Source organism: Buteo buteo, chromosome 4 (genome assembly GCF_964188355.1).
Source record: "Buteo buteo chromosome 4, bButBut1.hap1.1, whole genome shotgun sequence".
Classification (NCBI taxonomy): Eukaryota; Metazoa; Chordata; class Aves; order Accipitriformes; family Accipitridae; genus Buteo; species Buteo buteo.
In genome coordinates, this window is record NC_134174.1 from 52,623,177 (window position 1) to 52,637,082 (window position 13,906).

General features: G+C 36.0%; 1 protein-coding gene across 2 annotated transcripts in view; it reads left to right on the forward strand.

The window, feature by feature from the left end:
• DNTT (DNA nucleotidylexotransferase) overlaps positions 1-12,698 on the forward strand; it is a 98,145-nt gene extending 85,447 nt beyond the window's left edge. For both annotated transcript variants that reach the window (XM_075026133.1, XM_075026132.1), the window contains one exon: positions 11,213-12,698. In XM_075026133.1, the coding sequence (XP_074882234.1) occupies positions 11,213-11,299 (87 nt within the window). In that variant the 3' untranslated portion in view covers positions 11,300-12,698. The remainder of the gene's footprint in view (positions 1-11,212) is intronic.
• Positions 12,699-13,906: the final 1,208 nt, after the last annotated feature.

A 13,906-nucleotide genomic window follows, 5' to 3' on the forward strand; every position in this document is an offset into this window, starting at 1 on the left:
TGTTCTATAATTATCATGAAATTGTTTGTACTGTTAATAGTCTCATTCATAAACATAGCATAAATATTTAGCAAAATGTCTAATTACAACCAAAGCAAAAATCACCAACACCCAGTCTTAAAACAAAACCTCTCTCTCAAAAAAACCCCCAACTAAACAAGAAAAGATTGGGAAAAACAAGGAAGAAAAAACACCTGAAAGCTGTTAGTCCTATTGTTTAGGAAAGTACTAGAAGATAGATGCTTAGATATTATAGCATATATATGTGTGTTGACCACAGTGAAGATAAATACTACTCAGAGTAAAATGTACTAATAGGTAGTTATGACACAGTTCCTTAGGGCTTGATTCTCTTGTGTTTTTTCATCAAGCAGTGTCTTGTTCTGAGAATGATGTCTGACTGACTAGTAGTAGAATAAGATGTTGTCCCTCTCAGGCTGGCTAGCAGTATGAATATCAGGACCATGGAGAAGTTTCGTTTTTCCGTGTTACATTCTGACAGTGTTCATACTACACAAGATAACCATTGAATACAATTATTTGAAACATCTTATATAATGACAGGATTGTATGCATTTTAATCTGGAAATTGCTTTAGTTGGACTTTTTTTTTTTCCCCCTTCCTCTATTCCTTCCCCTCCCTCTCCATAAAACCATTTAGCTCACTGTGAAAGTTACTGATTACAATGATTCTTGTTAGCACTTTGTCTACCCTAATGAGTCAGCTAATGATTTCAGAGAAGTAGCCACCAGTTTATGGATTGATGTTACATTGTATTCCCATACTTTCATTGTAGATTGAAAGCACTCAACCTCATATCGCTCAGTATATTGCAGGAATTTATGGATCTTCTGTAACACTTTCTCTACAGTTGCTTTACACAATTCTGGGTCTGTAACTGGTGTAAAATTGCAAAGCTATTTGCTACACTGAAGCTCTGAGCAGATTTACGTTTTCTACCAAAGATGTACAACATTCATTCTTGTAAAGTTAACAGTAGCATAGAGAAGGAAGAGAAAATAGCTGGCTTCCTGATCAGCGTTTGCGAAGTATGCTTTCATATTGGTCATTACAAGTCAATAAAAGGGAGTGGAGCTGGTTGTAATGCTGAAGGTAGGCTGCATGGCAGAATGTGACAGACCTGAATGACAGATGGAAATCCTGGTGCAGGGCCTGCACCCATTTATTGATGGCCGTAAATTCATGGATTGAGGAGGCGCACATCCAGCTGTTGAAAGAAAATAAAATCATAGTCCCTGTGGGTAAACATTGATATCACCAAATTCTGCTACTGAAGTCAATATTTTTTAAGTGTTGATGGCAGCACTGGGCTCCTGTTAGTTATTTTAGTAAACATCTCTATGTACTACCACATGCATTCCTTTTTGACATATAGAATATAAAATAAAATCACAGCCTGCTGTCTTGGTTAGGGTGATGGGCGATGACTCAAATTCTACATTGTAAGAGCTGGAGTTAGATATTCAGGGAAGATTTTAAGGAAATATGCTTGAGAGAGGCTAGCTTTCACTCACATCCCTTGTATTTATTATAAATCATACTAATCAAGTAATGTTGCTTTTCTTTAGGTTAGTAAATTAAAATATAAACACAAGCCCGTGTTAATAACCTCAGCAAAATACTTCTTTTCTTTGAAATCTGTTCCTTTCTATTGCTATGGAGAGTTATTGTGCATTTTCTCACAGGTTTCCTCAAACCTTGTGGCTTATACCTTTCAGAGCTACTAGCTGTCCCAGTTAATGCATAAACTCTGTCTGCAAGAAACCACTCCAGAAAATGATTGATTTTGATAGTGGAGAAGGTGGAAATATCTTTTTGAGTAAACAAATTTTGAAGAAGAAGTGATTGAAACACTTTAAGTTTGCAACATCCTTCCTCACCCTCCCTTGCAGCTGCTATTCTTGCTGAGTCACTTTGCAGGCACTACCTGCACCTTCGTCTCAGAAACCCACTCTCTCAGAAATCCATTAAGATAAAACAAAAACAGGTTAATTAATATTTTTTTATTCTATCTGCTGCATGGCTTTACTGAGACCCTAAGAAGTTTATCTAGACTATTGCTTTTCCCCCACTTTCTCTTTCCATTACTTTCTATTCTAAGTGCCCTTTCGTTCTTGCTTTTTGGCTGGCTGGTGGTTGGAGTAGATTTGTATGGTTCTGTAAATTTTGTTTGGAGTAAAGTGTTCTGAGTAATTTTATTAGAAATTTTAGTGTGAGTTAGCATCTACCTGAAAAAACAATTCAGAAATGTCTGTACTAAAATTCCACTGAAAATTTCTTTTCGCTATTTTCTTCAATTTTACCTCCCTGACTTGTTCTATGTGTTGCACTTATTCTCCATATGAAAGCACTGAACTGCAGAAGCTCATCAGCAGGTTCAGTACTGTAAGAAGTGTTAGCACAAGAGACACCATTAGCAGGTCATGTGAAGTCACTCGATGACACTCTCCTCCATTCTGTTTTTTTGTCTTTTGCTAGTCTGTTACTGACATCCTCCCCTTTGTCCTTCTCTCCTCCTTTATTTTTTACTTATTGTTAGAAAATATTACTAGCATCTCCATATTTATGACTCCAGGATAAACCTAATTGAAGTTGATGGGGATCAAGAATATAATCAACTCAAAGTGTTTATTTTGGGACTTGGAATAACTTAATTGTCAATAAATAGAACATCCAACTAGTTGTGCCATGGCGTGAATTTGGATAATTTTTCATCAATCAGTCTGTATAATTTGATTACCTCTCTTCCAAGTGACCTTTCTGAGAGAAGATGTAAGTGCATAACTGAAACACAACATATGTTCTCCCTGTCTGCCTTGTCTTCTCTTGGGCTTTCCTGACTCAGTTTCTTTGACAGTGGTCCTTGTACTTGTCACATCCAAGAATTCCTAGACACCTGCATTCAGTGGATGGCCTTGGAACTCGGCTTTTTGTTTGAAAAATATGCTTTCCTTGCCAGAGGTTGACTTTTCTGTGACCTTAGTGTTTTCAGGTTTTCTTTTGGTTGTGAGCTAATGGAGATATTCAGGCTAGTGAGGCAGAGCAGGCTTCCCAGGTGAAAAGCAGCAGTGAACTTGCATGATTTCATGAGGCTTAGGTGCTAAGGTTTACCAGAAATCCATGCAGCTCACTGTAGTCAAATGAAAATGCCTATAGCACTGGACCATCTTTAAATTTGCACTGAGATCTTACTTTTCTCCTCTTACTGAATTTGTGTACTGTCAGTCACAGGAACTAACATTTAACTCTCAAAAATAGGAAACAACTGGAATTATATTGATATAAACCATTAGGTGTTTGCCTAAGGACTTTTAACTTCTAGTTGGCAAAATCCATGCAGCAGAATTGAATTACTGAATCATATGAACTTCTTCATATAAAATTGAGCCAGAAAGATGCATGCTTTTCTAATGTAATAATTTTTTTGCAAAATTTTAACAGCTAAGATAACAACATATTTTTTGCCTTCTGGCCTCTTTGTTCCTTCTTTTTTCTTACCTTTCAGGCAGATCTCATTTCTGTTTTTAAAGAATTTTGCAGTGCAAGCCCCAAAACTCTTTTCCTTGCAATTCTGATCACACAATCAATGAAAATGTGACTAGTTGAAGCTTTCAAATGTCTATTTATTTCTTTCTCCTCAGTCTTTTGTGGTTTAGAGGAAGCTGCTTGAGGCTATTGTCACATACTACATTTAATAACCATATATCAAGAAACAATTTTATGTACTACTGCTACCTTTTTAGAAAAATTTCACCAATGGTTGTTTTAGCATTGATAGAAATTCTTCCATAAAAGTGACAGTTGTTTGCACCTATTCCAACTTGTTTGTTTTATTTCTAATTATTGTTATTTCTAACATTTTCACATATGATAAATAATTTAATGCTATACCCATTTATTGTCAGAATCTTGCTCTGAACTCAATAAAGTATGAGCATTGAGTACAGAAGATAGCTGCAGTCAATCTAAGAATTGCTTGAAGTGTTACGACAAAAAGACTTCAAAGTATTGTTTTATGGACACATGATTGTGCAGACATTTTTGATGCAATGATCAGACTACCTCCTTAGCTGAATATCTTCAGCACAGTATGCAGGAGTTTAGATCAATATAGTTAGGAAATAATAAATCATAAAATAATGAAATATATACTTACATTGTGAGGTATACATTATAAAAGGCTGATTTATGAAAAGTAGCATCTTCCTAAAAGCGTCTGCAGTCCTACTGTGACCTGTGTCCAGTGGTGGTGCATCAACACTTGTTCAAGCAAAAATAGCCCCATGACAGAGAACAGATAGGGTAACGCTCAGGTCAGGTAAACGTATGTGAACATTACCACTGCTAATCATGTAGAAAGTATTTGCTACCTGATAGGTTTCTTATGTTTCTGCCTTCACAATTCTTCCTGTAGGCTCATTTTATTCATTTAATTAACAGCTATTTATATTGTTTTACTGGGTATAAATGTTATTTGAGCAAATGGAATCAGAGAAAAAGGGAGTGTGAGCGGTTTAATAGCTTTGCACCTTTAATCTAATAGGACTTCTTAGTATATTCTGTAAATTGTAGGTCTTTGGTGTTATGGTGCACTGCTTCACTGAATGCAGTGGCCTTTCATATCTAGAGAAGTGCTTTCACACCCTGGAAGCTATTACAAGCAATGTAAATAGCATCATCTCTGCATTAGTCCCATGTATCATTAATTAAAAATCTTTAATTGACCTGGCATAAATGATGACATGTGAAGATGTGACTAAAGTGACAAATACATATGTAAGACAAATTTAAGGTGCATTATGGTATCTTTTACTATGATTGATTAAGCAAGTCCTGTTGTTACTATCATTCATATACAATTGAGTTTACCCACAAAATTTATTTTTAAAGTGGACTCTGTCCAAGCACAATGAACAGTTAAGTTCTGAGTTTGCAAATGACAGTCTGTCCTCTTCTTTTCTGTTGTTCATTTATCATTGTCATGTTTACTGCCACTGTAATAATTCCAGACATGTAAAGTGATGGGGGTTTAGACTGCTTGGTATTCATCATTCAGTATACTGGAAATACTACAAAGTTAGATATGATGATATTTCCATTATATCTCCATTTTAATAATTTTAAAAAGGAAAGACAATATTAAGGTAATTAAACTGATGTGAATAGATGTCACATGTTAAACACCATATAAAAATCAGTGAGAGAAGACAAAAATTAGATGAGAAGATCCCTAACTACCCTATCTAAGAGTTTGCCATTTTAAAGCATGCAACATCATCAGGATACAAGAAAAAGATTAGAATAAATGTGTATTTTAATGACGTTCCCAGATACTTTTCTCAAAGCAAAGTTGTATCAAACAGTTTTGTAATTTGTTAACAAGATACTGTTGGCAATATTCTGTGTCATCCACTCCACACTGCCCCCCTGCCCAATTTATTTGGTGAAACAGTATGTCAGAAGGAGTCCAGACAGACCTTAATGATTATGGCCCTTCAGGGTCTTTTGCAAAAGGAGGGAGGGTGCCTCCTACACAATGTCATAGTTTTCCAAAGGATAATGAAATCCACTGGAGTATGACTGCATTCTTTCTGAATTACAGCTGCAGAGCAAATAAAAGTCAGCACTATGAAAAGAATAGGAAAAATGGCATATGGAAGGAAATTCTTTGGTCTTTCAAAGGGCACGATTTTGCTATGACTTATTCAAGAATAAATGCTCAAATAATGTATAAAGTAGAGTTGGGCCAGTAATCATCTAGGAAACTTCATAGTTAATTCCAGTTTTAAAGAAGGAAATTAATCAAATTTCCATCATGTCTCACCTTCAGATCAGTGGGTTGCACATGTATATATGCTGTACATACAAACCTGCAGCTCTTTGCTCTCCAGCAGATTCTGTTGGTTCAGAACCATTAAATCCCATTTCATCAATGATACTATCTACATTATCCTACAGGCTTTTATTTTGAGGTACTTGTATTCACACTAACTTCCTAAGTTCATCTCGAGATGGGGAAAACTATAATCAAATGCCACAGTGACAGGCTGAGAGTTATTTATAGTATTACTCAATCATTATAGATTACTCAATTTGGTATTTTGCAACACACTATTATTACCAAACTATTTGGTAATAAAGAGTTGAATATCAGCTTACTTGTAATCTGATTAAATGTGTGCCCTTCAAGAAGGCTGAGTTAATATTGATGGAGAGCATGAGTAGATTTGGTTTCAGGAAATTTGTGTACACAAAGCTGGCAGAGCAGTTGTGGGCAGAGCAACAGCTTCTATGTCTCCTGAGTGAGCAACCTCAGCAAAGTATAGTTTTGTTCAATGCAGTGTCAGGAGGTTGCTATCACTGCAGTATTATTCCTTCCTGACCAAACAGAGGAAAGGAAGATGGATGGCCACAGTAGAGGCAAGTGTGGGCTGGGTGTCTAAGCAGTACATTTTCATTTCAACAGCCTAAAGGATTTATCTAGGCTCACTGGAAGTACAGGTTGCTTAATACATGAACAGTGCATATACAGTGGCCTGAATTTTCATATAATAGCAAGATCCTTTGTGTTATGAAAATCAAGAATTTGTGCACAGTAATGTCAAGTAATCTCTGATTTCTTGAGATCTTTTCGTCTACATCTTTACTGGACAAATTGCTAACCATATTTTAAGGTTTCCTATCTTGATGTGTAGGGTCAACCTACTTGTTAAAATACTTAAGAAGTAGGTTAGAGGCACATGAAGGTACTCCAAAAAACGGAAGAGAAAAAGGGGTCTGAGGTACTTTCCAGTGCATTCAACTTTTCCCCATTATTTAAATGACCTATATACAAAATCAGTAAAATCAGTGTTTGTCCCCCAAAAGAAATGTGCTGTTGGCCAATGCTGATTTGTATAACTAAAACTAGAACTCTACTTTATTGAATAATGGTTTTGTTTTGCTGGCTTTGTCATATTAAAATGTGCGATGAAACCAAGTGACAATAGTAGTATAACATCTGTTTGAACTTTGGCAGTGCTAGTTAGGATATCATCAAGCAGTGCTAGCTCTGTGCCTTCACTCTCTGCTTCTCTTTTATCAAAAGCTTTATTGATCATTAATGCCAAAATGAAAAATAAGAGGTAGCTGTTCACATAAGAAAACATTTGGATGGCAGCTGTTCTGCATTAGGTGTAGTTAATGGTCATTTGCAACCACAAATGTAATATTTACATCCATTGAAATAACAGAATTGATTAAATGGGATAAGAGCAGAGTGATACCAGCTGCTCCAGAGCATTGTTTTTTGTAAGTTTGATTGATGTTGATTGGGCATGTCTTGGATCTGCTGAATATTAGTAAGAAGCTGAAAAAAAATCACAACTAGGCAAGGAGTTAATTACTTCTCTTGAGCAAAAAGAAAAGGAAAAAAGAAGAAAGAACAGTAGCGAATGCAATAATCAAATTTGCATCACTGTATAAGCTCTGCATAGATTGACAAAGAAGGAAAATCGCAGGTTATGATTAACATTAATAACACTTACACTGCTAAAGCAGTTGGCAGATATCAGCTAGAGATTCATTTAGAAACATGGCTTGTAGCTACTGAGAATGGTATTCAGCATCAGATACTTTGTATTAGAAATTTTCCCTGTCAAGCAAATGAAATGAGTTTTGCTTGCAGAAAAACATAAAGTGACAGAACAAAAGAAATGGGATGCAATTTGGGGTCCCAGAGATATGAAGAGCTTCTATTAAAGAGTATCTATAACATCTGTCTACAAGTGTAAGATCTTTTTTCTTGTTTTACTTTTCTGCAGTAATGTACATGTATGGATTGCTGTCTCTTGTTCTTAGTAATAGTAAAAGAAAAAAAATAATCCCTAAAATCCTGTCCTCCCAGGACATACTTTAGGAACAAAATATTCCCAGTATTGTTAGCCGATGGACAGCTATCAATGTCGTCATTCCTTTTCTTTTATTCTGTTCAATATCTTCTTTTGTACCATTTTTTCTACTCCTGTCTATATGAAAAAGGATCAGTTTTCCATTGGTCAGTTTTTGGTAGGTTCTTTTTTATTCCAGAATCTGACATTTGAACTTCCTAGGAAAAAGGAACATTATTTGTCTATGCTTTATAAGCAATCTTTGCTATTGCAGACATAACTTTGAGCTGTCAGTTCATTATGGATATGTGGTTGTTTTCAGCTTTTCATGCTCCAGCAATGCTCTGTAGTTGTCGGGGGCACTGTCCCAGAGGCTAAATATTCATATGCTGAGAACTTCATGGTGGAGGATAAAATACTTTAGAAAACTGAAGACTGTTTTTTCACTACAGGTGTCAAAGCAAAAAGGCATACCATGTTTGTTCTGATTTGATTTAAAAAAGAAAAAATATCCTTCAAGCAATGCGCCAAATTATTCCCTCAAATTTCTCATATGGTGTGTTTGAATATGCAAATTGTCTTATATAAGTGGAATTCGTTATGGAAAAGTGTAAACAACTTCATATACCTTGTTAAGTACTTTTACTATGCACTCTAATAACAAATCTCTGATACATATGGAATGTATCACTGCCTGAAATCAATGCCTTTATGGTAGAGCTGAATACAATGTCTACCGACCTCAGTGTGAAAACCTTTATTTCAGTGGGTTTGGTTTGGGCAAAGAGCAATGGATGCACGACAGTTCTGCAAATACAAATATGGGGAATATAAATGCCAAAGAGTTAATATGACAAGCAAGTATCTTCTGAGCATGGGAAGACACTGTACATATTGATACAGGATATTACAGGAACAGATACAACTTTAGAAGTTACTTTCTGATTTTGTAATATATTTTATTAACAGAACACATTACTTCATGCTGCCATAATTACCGTTGACTCTAATTATTTGCCTATTAAGATCGCTTTTGTCTAATAAAAGATGAACTGTCTCCAAATAAAATAGTGAAAATGTTCCATATTACTTCACCGTATAGCAATAATTTGCTAAGGAAGATAAATGACTTAGTAACTTTGGATGATTTCAAGAGGATATCAGCCAGAACTGCTCTTCAATATGTACTTTGCTGGTTGAAAACTCTGGAAGAGGAGAATCGGAACCTCATATTCTGTACTTTCTCTCCTCCCAAGCTCAAGGGAACACTAATGGCCTCTGGCTCTATTCACTCAGGAGCATCTAACCTCTACCATCCAATTTAGTCTTCATAACCTTTCTAGCACAGTTAAACTGGCTTTCATTCTGCTTTGTGGCATTGAAAAATAGCTGTAACTATTCTGGCTGTTGGAGCTGAATAGCATCAGCAAAAGACGGGCCTTTTCTGTAGAGTGGGGCTTAGAGCTTCAAATTTCAAATACCTCTACACTGAAATGGAAACAAGATTCTGATTTGGTTGAATCCCCAATGAAGTTTGAGTCCAGCGGACAATTGATGTTACGTTTCACTTTAGGGGTTCAGTTCTTCATTATGCCTTCGCAAAACTGTGGCTCCTGACAGGACTGAGATATTGGATCAGGCACTGCAAAGAATGGGACTGATGGAGAATAACAATAAGCCAGGAGGTACCAGCTGAGGAGCATATTTCAGGTGCAGCATGAGGCTTCCCTGGGCTCAGTGGTTTTGCTTATTCCTTCTGGCTCATTGTTCCTTCTGCTTTCCTTCTACTGATGCAGCAGCTTAGACTGCATTATGTAGCCTTCACAGGCTCTGGTGCCATACTGCTTGGCCAAGTGGCATCACCAAGTCTTTTCTACCAGTGTTGATCTTCTTTGCTGACTGATAAGTAACAGGGGGGTTGAAAGGAGAAAGAGTGAAGTGTCAGTAACGAGAAGCAGGATCTACCTGTTCCAGCAATCTGCCTACCTGCTGCTTTCTGAGTCCCTTGAGTTATCTGATCTCAATGGGAGTAAGAGACAGGGAAGCACCATCCAGTTCAGGGAGTGAAGGAGAACAAGGAGGAGAGAACACAGAGGAAAAAGAAGGAAAAGTTGTGAATCTCTGGTGCCAGAAGTTGTTCCAGCATACCCTGGGCCTGCTCTGATCTGGTTATGGACTGCTTTTCCTGACCCATTCCCATAGATATGCTGGACAGCATAGCCCTCCTGGAGACACCACTTGGCAGCTGAGAAAGCAGAGGTGCTAATACAAATGTCCCTAAATTTTACGGTACTCAGTGATTTTCCTGACTCAGTGGAATTCATAAGTGGGCAATTCTCTGGGCAGCATCTCCGCTTTCACGGTAAAAAGTAAATCCAGATTATGAAACTTTAACCCTGAAGTTTTCATGACAATGGAGTTTGAGATTGTTCAGAGAGGAATGTGGATTGAGACTTAACTTCAAATGACTCAGGAACTGCTGAACTATTAAGTATTCTTTTCCAATAGAAATTAGTTTTTCTTGTGTCCAAACTCCCCTAAATGGTGAGTTTTCACTGTTTTAATATTCATCTACCTTAGCAGCTTTTTAAATTAATTTTGTACTTCAGTGATGAAAGGAATTCATAAAGCTTTACTGTATCAGTCATCTTAGGGGGGGTAGGCTTGTGGGTGGTTCCTGTGCAAGAATACTATCCTGTATTATCAGAAGTGCAAATATGAAGAAACAAAACTAGTTTTTACTGTAAAACTTTCATTAGGAGTGTGTGTGTAAAAGAAAAAAAGTTGCAGTTGTTGATCCCTTATTTTCGGCTTGTTTTTCCAGATGGAATATTTTGTCTTTTCAGATAAGTATATTTTAGAAATTTGGAAAGCGTTGATGCTTTTAATGCTTGGCTATACATAGTTAGTGTAACCATTGAATCAGCTTGAAAGCATTTATATAGAAGACTACTATATTAATTTAAAAAACATTGATGTTTTTATGAAGAAAGTCAAGCTGTTGACCCTCATGGAAGGGAAATGTAGGTTTTATTTGAGTTCTAGTCCTAAAACTTGTGCACAGAGCCTTGAAAAAATAAATCAAAACAAGAATTGTAAACTATCATTAGAACTGAAAGCATCAAGCCACATTAGAATTATTTTTTAACTTGCTATCACATTTCAAGGTCAGCATACTGATGAAGACTGTATTCTGGAGAGGATACAATGGGTAGAACTGTCAAAAATTAACTCCTTTTAAACAGCAGGAAACATCAATTGAAATTTCCTTTTAACACCCTTATTGTCTTCCTTTTTTTTTTTTTTTTAATTTTTTTCACAGAGGATCTTTCTCAAAGCTGGAAGTGAGGAAGAAATCTTTGCACATCTTGGCTTGGACTATGTCGAACCAGGGGAAAGGAATGCTTAAAATGATTCACCAGTGCACGTTCATCAGTTGACAGCAATGGTCTTTCTGCCTATCTTGTGGTCTGATTTAGAGATATATATATATATATATATAAAATACTTGTTTCTATGAAAACTAAAAAATTTTAAATATATATTAGTTAGAAGCCATTATACACGCTAGAAAAGAAGAGTATAAGTTCTTCAGAATCCTTTCCAATCTCTTCTGTTTTATTTTTTGAAGTTTCTACATGGGAGTGACAAGATAGAGCTTGTTTTGGGGGGGGGAACTTGAAGCTGGTGAGATTTTTGCTTGTGATAGGAATTTAACATTCCTGTGAACAATACTTGCTTGTTAAAATGCTGTCAGCTATGACAATACCTAAATAATACAAAATATTTGAGCTGAGTCCAAAAATTACTGAAATGCATGCTTATCTTTAACTGAATTTCTTAAGTATTTTGCTGAATCCACATATAAAATTGCTACTGTACATAAGGCTTAATGACCTAGGCAGTAATTAGTCTGGCAGTCTCAGCAAGTTGAGGCTTGAATTGTAATATTTTTCCAGGTAGGGTACCACGCTACAAAAACTGTAAACAAGTAGAGAATTCAGCGAGAGTTAAAAAATGTTTCACAGGAAGGGAAAGAAAAAGTGGAATAACTCAGTAGCAATCTTCATTTGTGAGGAAAAAGTACTATAAATTTGGAGTACTCATTTGGACTAAAGAAGGTTCAGGTTGTGTGATGTGATGGTCCTCATTCAGGAATTTGAATCATAACCTGCATAAAAACAGCTGCTTTAACTGTTAGGCTGGTGCCTGCTCCAAGTTGAAAGCTTTTAATTGTCTATGCTCAATTTATATAGATGGAAATTTATTTATTAGTGTATATATATATATATGCATTGGGATGGAAGTTTACTTGAGCTGTTTGGCTATTGGCTGCTCTAGAATGGTATTCCCTCTTTTTGGTCAGAAATTCATCTTGGATGTGAGAGACTTCCTGATAAAAGTAATCCTATGAGATATTTTGGTTTCAGAAAATTTCCAGGTAGCTCTTGTGACTATAATGATAATGAAGAATTTGTAATACATTTATTCTTTAATGAACAAGGGCATTTAGTGCTTTAGGACATGAAGTTACTTACTGACCATTCATTTGTCATTTGTAGAATAAAGGTGATTAAGAACACCAAGACTGGTCAAAAAAATTTCTTGCTTAAAAACCTGAACTTTATTTTCTCTGTTAAGGCCGATTTCACATCTTGGCGTGACAGGGGGAGAATGGCAGTGACAGGGCCAAGCACAAAAATTATTACTGACAGCAATGGCATCCCATATTCAAATGATGGCAATATTCCATGGCAACATAGACTTGAAGGTTCTACTCATGCATAAAAACATATGCCAAGGTTTAGAAATACAGTGCTTAGCTACAGGATGAATGACTTGAAGTGCAAGTGCCAAAGCTATTGCTGGTGAGAGAAAATTAAATAGGAACTTCTGAGAAGCTGCTTCCCCAAAGGATGATTTGCCTGGTACAGTAGACAGGATAGTACAAGTATTAACGAAACTTCCAGTGTACAGTTTTATACGTAATCACCTATTTCTGGTTGTTAAGATAGGTAGTAGCTGTATTTTTGTGAAATGTATTCATTCATTATCATGGTTAGACTCAGTACTATAAAAACACTTTGAAAATATGAGTTCACGTTAAATTCTGTTTATTTGTTGCCCAGATCTTTTAGGATACAGTTTATGCACCCCACATTCTATCTCCTCTACTGTATTCAAGAAAAAAATGCTCTCATCAGTTTAATGCATTTATTCACCAGGCTAAAATGTTACAGGATTAGGCACAAAAGTGTTTGTAGGAAAATGAAGGCTATTTCAGAGCAAAGGTTCAGTTTTTGCAACAAGGATCTCATTCTATACATACACCCATCTAGCTCACAGGTAGTGGGTAGATTTCCTAAACTTTAACAAACAACCTGAAACAAAAGCTAAACAAGAATGGCTCTATCAGACTTACTGCAAGAAATGCATGCTATGCTATGAATCCATTCTATAATTTGTGATAATCCTAATTTTATGGTACAAGCAATTTAAAATCTGTAATTTAAACCTAATTTGGTGCCATTAGTAGAAATGAAGGCAAGACTTTTTTTTTTACAGTTATAGTTACATGACAGTCTTGATACTAAGAAAAAGTATGCTGAATTTGTTTACTGGTTCCTTTCAACTGAGGAATGGACTTTTAGAGGACTGCATCCTAAACTATTCTAAAACCTCAGTCAGGGATGTAGAAAAATGTAATAACAGCATGGAATTTTATTCTTGCCTGTGCCAATAAAACCATTCTTTTTAAGTGGAGTTTTGCTAACTGAGCAGAAAATATAAGGCTACTTTCTAAATTGCTCTAACTAGAAAGCACTGGTGTTGCTTCCTGCTTTATTATGCTGATGTATGAAGCATCTTCTCTGTGTTTTGCATCAGGATGCTGACACTTAAGTAGCAATGACTTTTTTCAGTCCTAGTGGAAGAGAACAAAAGCTATGGTATCTTATATGAATATTCTTTCTGCCTGGCCATCATTTATCAAAAATTATACATTCCAGTTCTGCTG